The sequence below is a fragment of the Cetorhinus maximus genome, chromosome 9 (genome assembly GCF_964194155.1).
Source record: "Cetorhinus maximus chromosome 9, sCetMax3.hap1.1, whole genome shotgun sequence".
Lineage (NCBI taxonomy): Eukaryota > Metazoa > Chordata > Chondrichthyes > Lamniformes > Cetorhinidae > Cetorhinus > Cetorhinus maximus.
Genome location: NC_135887.1, coordinates 118741694 through 118756250, shown reverse-complemented (window position 1 = coordinate 118756250; position 14557 = coordinate 118741694). Strand labels below are relative to the sequence as shown.

The window sequence follows — 14557 nt, the reverse complement described above, 5'->3', positions numbered from 1 at the left end:
CATTTGGGGCCATGGGAGGTGGGTCTAAGGCAGAGCTTTGTATAGGGCACATGAGATATAGGGGTGGGTGTAGGGCGTAACTTGGCATAGGGGGCATGAGGGGGACCTTTTGAAATTGCCTTTTAAAAGAGCAGTCAAAGCTGCTGAGCTGCCTGCCTTCTGGTTTCTCTCGTAGACCAAAGAATTGCAGCAGGGAGGGATTGAGGCCCTTAAGTGGCAGTTAATTGGCCAGTTAAGAGCCTCCATAGGCCTAAGGGCAGGCAGGCTGTCTAACGCCTTACCTGGCCTCAGCAATATGGGGACAGGTCGGGGGTGGGCAGGAGGCACGGGCTGGCCACCTGATATGTCAGCTGGGCGGGGGGGGGAGGGTGTGGGGTGGAATTAAATTCAGCCCATGAATTTTGGGACCGGAGAAATGGGGTTGCCTTACACACCAGGCTGACTTATCTGCTGCAATCTATGGTACTTGATAGGAATAAGGTTTTAGGATTGTGGGGGGCAAAAGGTTGGAATGGAATTAACTGGAAAGATCTATCAATAAGCCTGTGCAGGCACAATGGGAAGAATGGTCTCTTTCTGTGCTGTATTATTCTATGATTTTGATGTCTGCACACTTCAGATGGACATTGACAGTGGAAAGCATGTTACTAATTGTGTTCACTTCATACACGGCCAATAAATTGTTTTTGTATGGTTCAGTGAGTTCATAAAGGATTGCAGACCAGTTCAAAGTTGTAACTCTCATTAAAATTGAGTGTAGTTGATCATGGTTACAGGTGGCTCCCTCCTGTCAATGATAACACCATTGCATCTCTTGAGCAGACCCAGAATGATCTGTATTGGGGTAGGAATTTAATGTTGCTTTTTAAAGTAACCCATTTATTTCTTTATTGTGTTTCTTTGACACAGACACTGAATAGTCTGCTATTCAAATACTCCCCTTAGACTTACCTTCCTTTGAATCCCAGACTTAAATCAGCTTTCTGCTCAGAAAATTTTCTCTCCCTTTGTTTATCTAGCTTTTTGAGAGGTAAATTGATTTACTTTCCAGTCTCAATCACATGAATGTATAGGTTGTGTCAGTCTGTGGTTTATTTAGCATAGACCACCAGTCCTATCCATTCCTGTTTCTGATGCGGAACTAGTTTCAACAAATAGGCTGTAATTAATCTCAGTGTCCAGCCCGCTCTTTGAGAAGAGGTAGATTCTCAGTGAGAAATGGGCTTAATGCTCAAAATGTCAACAAAGTGGTAACAATACTTGAATTATTTCATTTTTGTCTAGTGATAAAACACACAGAGGTACTGCAAAAGCCTGGCCAATTCCACATAAGTCAATTCTACTCCTGTAAATGATTTCATGTTGTATGAAGAGTTCTTTGAATGCCAAACTTAATGAAGTACAGACTTTTCCTATTACCTGGCCTCCAGCTGGCATCTTGAGCACTATTATCAGAATGTTCTGTGAAGTTTTATTTTTGCTGAACAACATCAAGAGTTTTACTTGGACCTGAATGGTTGACCTTGTAAAATACAGAGTAGAAATTGTTCATCATGAGTTAAAGATCAGTTATAATATCATACACAAAAGAGACCAGCATAAATTAAAGCAGTTTTATAGGATTTTGTCAAATTTCTTCCCCATAAAATATAGAAAAAGCATCTTAAAGGATGCTGTTATCAATATGATTTATATATTTTTTGTAAAACGATCATGTTTTTACAACTGATGTTGTGTTGCCAAGAAATCTTCTTAAGCTTACCCTTTGTTTCACCTTTTTTGCTGGGGCATTCTGTGATATCCCAATCAGCATATCAAAACAGAGGAGGCTGTGAAGTATGAAAACTATTTGGCTTAGAGTCATGAGAAAGGGAAGATTGCTATTTTGTAGGAGGTAGATTATGAGCTTGTGGAAAATAGTAAAAGCACCTAACAGCAGTGTTTTTAAAAAAACTTTCTTGACCTACGCCAGCTATGGTCTGTCCCTAAATCTGTTCAGGGTCAGGAAGCAGAAATCTTTCCAATCAAAACATTCTGCTTCGAAAATAACTTCTTGCAACAAATAAAAATGTACTGGCTGTTTGAAGGAGTTAGAACGTTTATCCATTGTTGTGGATAACATGAAACACCTTAATACTTTCATTGAGCCAGAGCCATTCACTGACCTGACACTTAGAGGTATTTGTATTCCTTGGGCCTTATTTTATCACTCTGTAGAGTGCGGAAGACAGACTCAGCTCTGATTTACTTTACATGTAGTCGGGGGCGCACCGTCATTTTATGTGGGTGGGCCAATTAAGGCCCGCCCAGCGTGACATCCGCCAGAAAGCGCTATGCGCTCCCTGTGCAGGCATGGGGGGGGCGGAATTCCCTCAGCCAGGAGTGCGCTCTTTCGCGCGCAAAGTGCTGCCTCAGGGAGATTGGCTCTGATTTAAAACTTTCAATAAAGGTGATTAAAAAATTTCCCTGCCATGTCCCCTCATGTGACACTGGGACATGTCCATAACTTTTACTTAAACATTTAATAAAAATGTAAATACCCTCATGAAACATCATCCCACCCATTGATGAGGTTTCATGTTTTTTCTGAAGCCCGCCTAGGCTCCCGGCCTGCCTGCCAACCTTAAGGTTGGACGGGCAGGTCCGTCAATCATGCTAATTAGTTTTTTGATGGCCTTAATAAGCTGTTGACAGCTTGGTGGGCACACAGCCGATTCGGCTGCGTGCCTGCCGAACTGAAAATCTAAATGACGCGGGGTGATGTCGGGACGCACGCCCAACATATCCCTGCGTCTTTTTACATGTTGGCGAGCGGGCCCCTGCCCCACTTGCTGACCGGAAAAACCTGCCCAATGACCGAGCCTCCACAGCTCTCTGGGGTCAAGAATTCCAAAGATTTTCCACTTTCTGAATGAAGAAATTCCTCTTCATCATGGTCCTAAATGGCCTATTTCTTATTCTGAGACTGTTTCCCCTGGTTCTCGAGCCCCCAGCCAGGGAAAACATTCTTCCTACATCTACACTATTGAGCCCTGTAAGAATTTTGTATGTCTCAGTGAGGTCACCTCTCATTCTTCTAAACTCTCTAGAGAGGCCTGTTATTTTCAGTGGAATTAGGTGATTGAAAATAGAGGATGGGGAAGGTAGTGCAGGCTTTGTCCATTTCAACCCAAAAGACAATGGATGGAATCTTGTGGAGGCGATGAGGGACTCCCCCCCACTCTCCGGGAGCCCTCAAGTAAATATGGCAGGGTTTGCTTGTCATGCTCCCTGCATGGTGAGCACCCCCCGCCCCCCCCCACTTCCACTGCTGGGTTAATACCAGCAGCAGCAGGATGAGGCCCTTAAGTAAGGATTAATTGCCCACTTAAGGACATCAGTTGGTGGCAGGGATGGAAGGCTGCCTACGGGCCTTGTCTCTATGGATCTAATTGTAGTGGAGGTTGGAAGGTGGCGGGATCCCCACCTGCCACCCTCCCAGCTGATTAAATGCCCCCTCTCCACCATGCCCTGAGGAGGGCACAAGATTCTGCCCAATGTTTCATGTATTTGGCTCTACTAAACAATTGATGCAACCAAAAGTACATTGCAGAAGCAATCAGTGACCTGCTTACAGGTCATGTATGTCCCTATGGTATTGCAGAACCTTTGAAAAATCAACCCCTAAGTACTTAAAAGGTCTAGTGACAAAACATCAATTAAGAAAAATATTTAATGGGCACATTTTGTGTATAAACTTGCAGTTAAGTTACTTTTCCGTAGTGGCTATATTAATTCAGTACCATCATTTTATAGACAATTCAGGAAGTCACAAAAGATACCCCACATTCTTGATATGAGTAGAGGAAAAACAATTTGCATCATGTTTCTCAGGAAGTCCACAAGCATTTCACACACAATTTATTTTTGAAGTCCAGCCACTTGTTGCTGTGTGAGTGAATATGGCAACCATTTTGCATATAGCAAAATCCCAAAAAAAAAACAATAAGATGAATATCCAGTTAATCTGTCTTTGTGGTCTTGATTGAGGAAGAATATTGCCCATACTCGAGAAGAACTCAGTCTTGTTCTTCAAATAGTTCCATGGGGTATCTTAACACCAACATAAGCAAGTGGACATAACTTCATTCAAAGAGCAGTACCTGCAACCACACAGTCCATGCACAGTTTTGTACTGGTGCTGATCTGGATGATGTGTTCAAATCTGGTATATATTTGCATAAACAAGATCGGTCAGATTAAGAATGAAGTGTTTTTTATTCACTGAAGTTGGAAAAAATGTGTTTAGTAAACAGTGTGAATTCACATTTTTCACAAAATATGTAGACAACAGATTATCTTTGTTACATAGAGTGATGAATTTTATTAGTTCTGCTGTTGTGCCATATGTAGCTGCAGAAAGATGAAAAGAAAGGCTGCTGTTGAGTTATCTCTATAAAACTTCAACAAGGAGACGTGACCTTTCTTTGGTGCATAATCTTTTTTTTATTCTGCACTTTGAAATACTTAAGTGCTTTATCTTGTGTGTAATTTCCACTGTTATGGTAGCAGCACTCTCTAATGACATTGTATAAATAACACTGCACAAGATTGTACTCCTACCTCTAAATAAAAAATCAGAAGGTGCATGAGGTAATTTGCTTTATTTTTCCACCTTGGGGGAGCGGAGGAGGAATAATTACAGTTTTGTGTGATGTAGCTTTCAGTAAAAATTGTTTTCTTTATAGTACCAGTGTTACAAACTTTATATTTTACTATCATCATAAAAGGCTGTATAGCACATAAGACATTATTGCAGTCAGTTCAGATTATTGAATTATTTTGCTTGTTCATACATCAGATCATCAGTGCTGGCATAATTGAAGTTCGAGTTTTACTAAACTGCTTCCTTATACAGATTTACTGAAAAGCACTATGTTCTATGCTTTAGGCTGCGGAAAGTCGGTATGAAGATCAGATCAGTAATCTTGTAGTGGAAAAGCAAGAACTAGAGTGGCAAAAGGTATTGTATTTATATTTAGAAAATATGATATTGTATTGGGACCTATACAAAAACATACCATTCATAAAGGGAGGGGAGTTCCTTATTTGGGTACGATTAGTGAGGCGATAATACAGCGAGCCATTCTAAACTCCATTGACATTGGCGGCAACGTAAAATCCCGCTGCCGTAAAATTTTGCCCAACGTGTGATATAGCAGTGTTGATGATATATAAAAGTCCCTTATAAAGGAAATTTACAATATCACAATTGCATATTTTTTTCCAGCTATGTTCCTTATTTTTTTGCTAACTGAATCCTTGTATCTATGCTACTGTTCGTTGGGAAAACATGGCTCATAATAATGTTGTTTAGTTAGTTTGCTTGGAGCTGTGTTACACTAATGCAAAATAGAATTCCTTTCTGGAGATTTGTTGTCCGTACTCCAGGTCATTGATAAATTTGTCTTGAGGGGAATCTTAACTGGAGGGCTTTAGACTCTGGGGGGCCCAGGTCTACCATTGTGAATGCTTGGCTGGATTAAAACAATAGTACAGTACCTTATTAGAATGTTAATTTTTTATGTATGTCATTTTAACCTTCCTTAAAATTCAACTACCTATTCTGTATAGAGTGTGAAGTTTCATTTAACTGGAAGTTAAAGTTAAATTGAGAGCAGTTGAGTATGCAACTCAGTATTAGCTTGGTTTCCCAAACCAGTAGTTGCAAGTTAAGCACTGGACTGTCTCATCTTAATGCACTTGATACTCATGTAGTGAGCTATATCGGTCCTTAGCTAGATCACTGGGTACAGAAAGAAATAACCTTATAATTTCATGTTTATATGAACTTGGTGAATATCTTGCGATATTGCTGAAGAGTTCTAGAATATGCAGTTTAATAACATCTCTCAGCACCACCAGATATGTTGACTGAATTCTCACACACCTCCTCCACTCCCATGTCCCCCCATTGCTTCCACTCACTCACTGAGGTTCTCTTCCTTTTGTTTAGTTAATAGGGTAACTTTCCCTCTCTCTCTCTCTTGCTCTCTTTCTCTCTCCCTCCTGCATATACACATTAACCTTAAAGCCTCTAAAAATGAGCCTTTGCTGGCTGTTTGGGGATTTTGAAGCATGGGACAGAGGTTGTACCGAGAGTGTAGCATGTTTCAAGATCTGTTTTTTTTTATTCATTCACTTCGGGCTTCGCTGGCTGGGCCAGCATTTATTGCCCATCCCTAGTTGCTATGAGAAGGTGGTGGGGAGCTGCATTCTTGAACCGCTGCAGTCCATGTGGTGTAAGTACACCCACAGTGCTGTTAGGGAGGGAGTTCCAGGATTTTGACCCAGCGACAGTGAAGGGACGGCGATATATTTCCAAGTCAGGATGGTGAGTGACTTGGGGGGAACTTCCAGGTGGTGGTGTTCCCATCTATCTGCTGCCCTTGTCCTTCTAAATGATAGTGGTCATGGGTTTGGAAGGTGCTGTCTAAGGAGCCTTGGTGAATTCCTGCAGTGCATCTTGTAGATGGTACACACTGCTGCTACTGTGCGTCGGTGATGGAGGGAGTGAATTTTTGTGGATGTGGTGCCAATCATGTTGGCTGCTTTGTCATAGACAGTGTCAAGCTTCTTGAGTGTTGTGGGAGTTGCACTCATCCAGGCAAGTGTGGAGTATTTCTTCACATTCCTGACTTGTACCTTGTAGATGGTGGACAGGCTTTGGGGAGTCAGGAGGTGAGTTACTCGTCGCAGGATTCCTAGCCTCTGACCTGCCCTTGTAGCCACAGTATTTATATGGCTAGTCCAGTTCAGTTTCTGGTCAATGGTAACCCCCAGGATATTGATAGTGGGGGACTCAGCAATGGTAATGCGATTGAATGTCAAGGGGCTACATCATGCTGCCTGGGAGGAGTAGTGGGAGATGCTGCAACCAAGCTTGGGTACAAATCAGTAGTTCTTATTTGTGGGGTAGGTGAGAAACTGTTGTGGTAATTGTGTGTTGAAATTTGTTTTTGCTGCTATTGGTTGGAAAATTGGAATGAGGAGGAAAGGATTTGCGTAAACTGATTGGTGAATAACCAAAGTGAAAATATTCAAAATAAGTGCTAAAGAAGACAAACACAGACAACCAGCGAGGATGGTTATGATGTGGATGATGGTCATAATAGCAGCAAGAAATTGTCAACTTAGAATTATCTTTAGACTATTTTCAAATTACGAAGAGTTAGTTGATGTTTGAGAATTCTGCACAGATTTCTTTTGAAAGGAATAAAAACCATTCACAAAATGGCACTGATCTATTTTACATATAAATTGCTCAGAACGTTATATTTTTTTCTTCATTCATTTGATTTCCATGTATCTTGGAAAAATGTGGGGGACAAGAGGGACATTGTACTTTTAAGCAACTTGTGGAACCATTTGGTCACAGCAAGCAACTCCATTATGTGGCAAGTGGCATGTAATCTTATTAATCTTGTACTTGCAGGTTTCTTTTTTAAAAAAAAGTTGTTCATTCACCAATTTAATTTAAAATTTTTCACCATCATTTGGATTCTCCATTCTCATGCAATATCTGCTCCTGATTGCCTTTACCCCAATGGCTAGACCATGATTGGGCGCTCACTCACCATGTGGGGAATTACAAATACAAATCCACCTTTGACCCCTCTACAAAGTGTTATTTTCAATGGCCTGCTCTGCTACCAGTCTGCCACTTCCTTAAAAAAAATGATTATTTAGCTTTATAATTTGCATTCAGGTTCTTGTGTACACGAGGACATAATAAAAGCTCTGCTTTATGAGCTATATTTTAATTGTGATAGTGTTTTGCAGTGTCAGGCTTAGTTGGTAGTATGCTCACATCCAAGCCAAAAGGTTCTGGGTTCATGTCACACTCCAGGATTTGAGCTCAAAATCAAGACTGACATTCAAGTGCAGTACTGAGTGCTGCACTCTCAGAGGTGCAGTCTTTTGGATGAGACATTAAATGGAGGCCCAACTGCTCTCTCGGGGCTATAAAAGATTCCATGGCACTATTCTGAAGAAGAAAAGGGGAGTTATCCACTGTGTCAGGCCAATATTTATCTCTCAATCAACAAAAACATATTATCTTGCCGTTATCACATTGCTATTTGTGGGAGCTTGCTGTGCATAAGTCAGCTGTTGTGTCTCCTACATTACAACAGTGGCTACACTTCAAAAGTGCTTCATTGGCTATAGAGCAATTTGAGACAACCGGTGGTCAGCTATATAAATGCAAATGTTTCTTTCTTTTAGTATTCATTAAATTTGAATCTCTCTGATATAATCCTTTATTACAGGTTACATTTTAAAATATATACATTTATTTGAAATATACCTCACCACCACCTTCTCAAGGGCAATTAAGGGTGGGCAACAAATGCTGAACTAGCCAGTGACGCTCACATCCTGTGAAAGAATTAAAAAAAATCAATAATTTAATTGTTAAATCTCAATAAATATTATCTGACAGCTGTGTCTAAATATTGTGATCTGTGCTCAACATGTGTATAACTGAAGCAACTGTTTGCTTCATTGCTTAACTTGTAATTCACAGTATGTAGTGTGGTTCATTGATGTTTATTTGCGAAGCAGGAGTCGTTGCAGCATCAGTGCAATGCGCTATCCAGTCAGCATGAGGAGGCTATGGCTGTCCTAAAAAAGCAGGTACCTATATTTTATGATTGATTTAAAAAAAGGATTTTGTTTGACAATGAGACTTTATAAACAGATGATCATTAGAATCTAATGGTGCAAAAACTGCAACGTTAACTTACTTAATGCTGCTGGTAATGAACAAGCGTCTGGAATATGGGAGTTTAATTATTTGTATTGTGTTGTACTTTTTGCTATCGACTGGTACTGTAGGACATCAGCAATCCCTCCATTGTTTGTGTAAGATGGAACAATTCTTTGTGACTCAGATAAAAGGCACTTTCAAAGATAATTAATTAACGGCATTAAACTTAAATATATAATTTCAGATTTAATTCTATTTACCATATCAAGATTAAAAATGCTTAAAATGTCCAGTAGTGGTATATGTATACTGTGAGTGAATTTATACAATTCATTTCCACATGTAAAGTACCAAACCATCACTACACCATTTATTTTGTTTAGAACAGCATAGGGTTTTGTGTGTCGTGAGATTTTACTTAAGTGCAATATTTTTTCAATTAAGCTTCTGGACAACTTATTAAAATATTGATAGAACTGTATCTTCTTTCATGTGTGGACTCTTCAGCGCACACTATAAAAATTTCATTGATCACAAACCAGTAAGACTACACATAGCAAGTGTCTACATCCTAAACTTTTGTATAGATTTGTACCAATTTTTAAAAATCCTTATAATAAACATAATAAATAAAACTCCTTATTTTAAATTTGAGGAGTCAAAGCCATTCTGTCACATGTGGCCCAAGAACTGTAAGAGTAAAATGCTGTCATGTAGAAAAGGGTTATGATGCGGGCTTGTTTTATGTTTATTTTAATGAGCATTGATATTAACTGGATTTGTTTCTCATAGTTTCAGACAAGAGTTAATGCACTGGAAGAGGAGAAGGTATTTCTTATCATTAGGAATGCTAAACTACATAGTAAATTCTGTATAGGAAAACATTTTGCACGTTACTGTAAAACTTGTATTCTAAATGGTTATTATGTATTTAGTTGTTTCCATTACTGTTGTAATCATTATTTAAGTTCTGCGATTTTTCTAAATGTAACAAGTTTCAAGTATTTAGTTATCTGAACATTGATCTCAGGGAGACTTGGGTGAGGTTTCTGCTGTCAGTAATTTTACCAAAAGAACTATCAAAACGGGCTTTAATGGAAATGGGGCATCCTAATTTACCTTATTACAGCAAATAGTGTAGATTCCCTTTATAATACTGATACGCTACAGTCTTCCACTTAATTGATGGTGCATTACTAATAAAATACACACACAAAGCACCTTCTTCTCTAATTAGCTTTCGATTATATACTTGAATACAGTATTTATAAAGGTATACTGTAGAGCAAAAATTGTGAAGTATTTAAGGAGACAAGTAAAAATTTTGTTCAGTTTTAAAAAAGATTTATTTTAAAATCCTGAGCAAGAAATTGTTCCTTTCATTTTGCATATACTTATCATGCTGATTTCTGTATGTAGAAGTCTGAACTAGGCTGGATAGTTGTGATAATGTGATAATATATACTGCTGTTTGCAGGGAAAGTTCCAGCTCATTGCAGAGTCAAAAGAAAGAGAAATCAACGGATTTAAGGAAGAATTGAAAGTACTACAGGTAATGGATCAAAATGGATCAGTGTTTCACATTCTTAAAAACAAAATAGTAATGTGGTAAGTAAAATGTATACAGCCTGATCTAACCTGGTTAACAATTTCAATAAATAAATTAACTATACAACATTGATTGTGAAATTAATTAGTACAGCTCATGAAATAAACTCGATGTAGCTTGTTGCAAAGATTATTATTTGGAGTTTTTTCCCAATAAATTTGAAAAGCTTTGTAATGTTTAAAGGAAATCCTTTTAAATTTTGTGTCACATAAACTGAAATTGCTATTTATTTTTAATCCATTAGCTATTTCCGCATATTTTATCAATTATTAGTGACTTGCCACTACAAAACTCTTATTTACAATTAAGAAAGCTCCATAGCAAACCAGAGGCTTATAATACTTTGTCCTTATGCAAATGTTATAAAGTGGTTCATGTCCATCATATGGGATTAAGGCCCACAATTATGTAACAGATTGTCAGTAAAAGAGTGTATGATACATTGTAAACTTATAACTGGCGCACATTGCTGCGAAAGCGACTATAACTTCTTACTGTGTAAACAGATTGAGTTTAGCTTGGATGGATTAACAATAACATATCATAGAAGCTGCTTTTCAAATCCTTGGGCATGTATGTATGTAAACAGATTCATAATCATGCCTTTTTTATTTCATACATATATTTTTTAAAAATAGAGAAAGCTTGTAAGTTCTGACTGACATAAAGAGAATATAATGGCCATTACTAGTACATTAATAGGACTCATTAATAAGGAAATGAATCATATATTAACTATAAAATATCATAGCGTCCTAGACATATTTACTTACAATATTTTTCACAGGAATAGATTCATTCTGAATAAAATACTAGTTATTTTAAGTACATTAAGTGTAGGAAAAGTGCTTCTGTAAATAGATTACCTGGGTAATTCAACAACTGATTTTCAAAAGAGCAGCATCCAAAATGAAGTCAATGACTGGAACGTCTACAATAGCTCTTGGACTGGGTGCTGCTGACCTCGTAAGTGCAGGCAAATATCATAGTGTGTTATCTATATAGGTCTCAATATCATTTAATGCAAAAAATTCTATTATCTCACTTAGAGAAGGCCAAGAGTTCTTTTGAGTGCTCTACAGTACCTATGTGTCATGTGCAGTAGAGCATGGCAAATCCTATACATCACCTATGCTATGCCACAGATTGAATAAGCCAAACAAATCCTTATAGCTACAGAGCAAAAGGTCAGGCATGAGGAGGCATTTTGTTGGTTTTGAAAGCTCACCCTAGATTAACTAGATTATTAAAACAAGCAGAAGGTGACACAATAACTGAGCAACTCTCTTTATACAGGAATTTTAATTAGATCAGAGTATGGAAAATAAAAATGCAATAATGCAGCTGTAAATATAAACTGCATTTTGTGGTATGTTGCAGTGAGCTGAACATTGCAATTGAGAAAATAAGCCAGTTAAGGATCAAGCTTCACGAGGCATTTTAACTGAAGTATTCCGTGTGAATGGATCTTCCATGACAGAATGTCAAATCCACTGAAGATTCCGTTAAAACCACTTTGTGTCAGATAGTAGAAAGCCAAAAAATATAAAAACTAATATTTAGAAGACCTATTTACAATTATGCTTTATAAAAAATAAAATTAGGAACGTAAGGAGCGCAATAAATCCAAATGACCCTTAGTATTACTCAGTTATCTTCCTTTATTCAAGCGTGTTACAGCAGTATATTTAGAAGGATTGTGTTAAGTATTATAGCAGGCATACTAAATAACATTCATCACATCATCACCCAAAAGGCCTGGAAGGTGAATGCTGTTTATACGAATTGTTATTTTGACCTTAATATGTTGATCATGCTATTTACAGCTTGCTTAAAAGATATTTTGAGAAATGAGAAAAAAATTATGATGCTCTTATTCCATGTGTTTTTGAAGTGATTCTGTGGGGGAGGACTCAATCATTCTTCTATGTTTCAGACTCTTGTTTTTATCTTAAAAGTTATTTACAGTGTGTATATCCCCTCCCCGTAGGTTTCCAAGTACAGTCTAGAAAAGAAACTGAGTGAACTGGTAAGGACCTATATTGTTAACCAGTCCATTGTCGGGCCAAATGGGTGGGTTGAAGAGTTGAAGGCAGAAAACATAAAGGGAAAGGCCAGCAGTAGTAAGACTGGAACCTCGAACACTGTAGGAGAGCTTTATTTCAATGCCAGATACCTTGCTGTTTAACTTATTTTGGGCAGTAGTTGCTGATAAAGCTCTTAAAAATTTCTATGCTACAACTGTTGAGAATTAATCCACACCATTATAATATTTCATTATACTATTTTTGATTAAAAGAGGTGGAATAATATTTAAACCTTTACTGGATGTTGCACACATTCTCATCTCTTTCATCCACAGCCTGAAATTGCCAAAACATTTTTTTAACTTTTCAATGTTATGATCCTTTCTTTGTTGAGAGCATTCTCTCTAAATTGCTTATTCGTGTAACTAATGCTCTTGCATATTTCTTTATTTTCTTTAAAGAGTCAACTTTTTACTCACGTGAAAGATTTTCACTTATAAAGCAACAGATGTTTGTTCGTTTAATGTTCTGCACTTATAAATAGTCTAAATGTATTTTCCTTGAAAAGAACACCTTTGGGATGTTAAACAGACTGAAATCTAAAATCTAAAGAACATTTAGTGAATACCAGCATAAACACTCTATTGTATGCTTATTTGTATTCTCCAAAATAACAATTAGTCAGTGAATGAACTGGACATTAGTGTACTTTTGCTATATCATGTTCCACCCTCCATAAAACTTGGCGGCAAACTTTGCTGCCGGTGTCCTAACTCTTACCAAGTCTTGGTCACCCATCAATCCTGTCCTTGCTGACCTACGTCAAATCCCGGTTATGCAACACCTTGATTTTCAAATGCTCATTCTTCTTTCAAATCTCTCCCCCCTACCTCTGTAATCTCCTTCAGCCCTACAACCCTCTAAGATATTTGTTCTTCTCCAATTCTGGCCTTTTTGAGAATCCCCAATTTTATTACTCTACCATTAGCGGCGTGCTTTCAGTTGCCCAGGGCCCTGAGCTCTGGAATTCCCTTCCTAAACCTCACTGCCTCTTTTTCCTCCTTTAAAATGCTGCATAAAACTTACCTTTTTGAACGAACTTTTAGTCATCAGCCCTAATGTCCTCTTATGTGATTCAATGTCATATTTTGTTTTATAATTCCCTGTGAAGTGCTTTAGGTTTTATGTTAGAGGCACCATATGAACAAAAGTTGGACTGTAAGTACACCTACACCCATGGGATTGCGGTGGTTCAAGAAGGTGACTTGCCACCACCTTTTAGAGGGCAGTCAGGGATGAAGAAAAAATGCTGGCCTTGCCAGCAATTCTCACCTCTCATGAAAGAATTTTAAAAAATGGCCAATTTGTCATATGGCAAAGGCAAGTACAAAAACAGACACTACACTGAAATTCATGATGAATGTATTTATGAGTCAGGTTCCACATGTATGCTGATGCTCAGCTTTATCTTTCCACTTACTCTTAATTTCCAGGCTTTTGTCTCATTCTACAGGTGCTTGTCCAATGGTAAGGCTTGAAAGAACCAAAATCTCCTCCAGCTTGATGTAGGCAAAAACTGAAACCATTCTCTTTGGCTCCCTATGTACCTCACCTCATAACTCTCAACTGTTAACTAAGTAGGGTGGCGTGAAGCTTTGGCATGTTGAATGATCTTGAACTATTTCCATCTCATCATCATGCATTCTGTTGCTAAGACTGCCACCTTCCACCACCTGAGAGGTTAGGATCTGGAATGCACAGCCTGATTCAATCATGGCTTTCAGAAAGGAATTGGATAAGCACCTGAAGGGAATGTGCTGGGTGAGTAGGGTCAGCTAAACTACTATTGCAGAGTGCTGGCAAGGGCTTGATGGGACAAATGGTCTCCTGCACTGTAACCATTCTATGTTCGAATCAAAAAATTGCTCCATCATTACCTTATTGTTCCTAGAATATTAATCCATGATCTCATGCTGAGTTTCCAACCCCATATCCTCTCCATCACAAAGACATGCAACTGCATAAGAACGTAAGAACTAGGAGCAGGAGTAGGCAATTCGGCCCCTCTAGCCTGCCCCGTCATTCAATACGATCATGGCTGATCTCATTTCGGCCTCAACTCCAATTTCCCGCCCTTTCCCCATAACCTTTCAACCCATTACTAATTAAAAA

At 38.4% G+C, this 14557-nt stretch overlaps 1 protein-coding gene across 1 annotated transcript in view; it reads left to right on the top strand.

The window, feature by feature from the left end:
- Window positions 1-4680: 4680 nt before the first annotated feature.
- The window catches only part of ccdc73 (coiled-coil domain containing 73), a 78318-nt gene continuing 68441 nt past the window's right edge, over window positions 4681-14557 (top strand). The window contains exons 1-5 of the mRNA XM_078549615.1: window positions 4681-5002; window positions 8567-8676; window positions 9542-9577; window positions 10227-10301; window positions 12349-12387. Coding sequence (XP_078405741.1) covers window positions 8656-8676; window positions 9542-9577; window positions 10227-10301; window positions 12349-12387 — 171 coding nt within the window. The 5' untranslated portion in view covers window positions 4681-5002; window positions 8567-8655. The remainder of the gene's footprint in view (window positions 5003-8566; window positions 8677-9541; window positions 9578-10226; window positions 10302-12348; window positions 12388-14557) is intronic.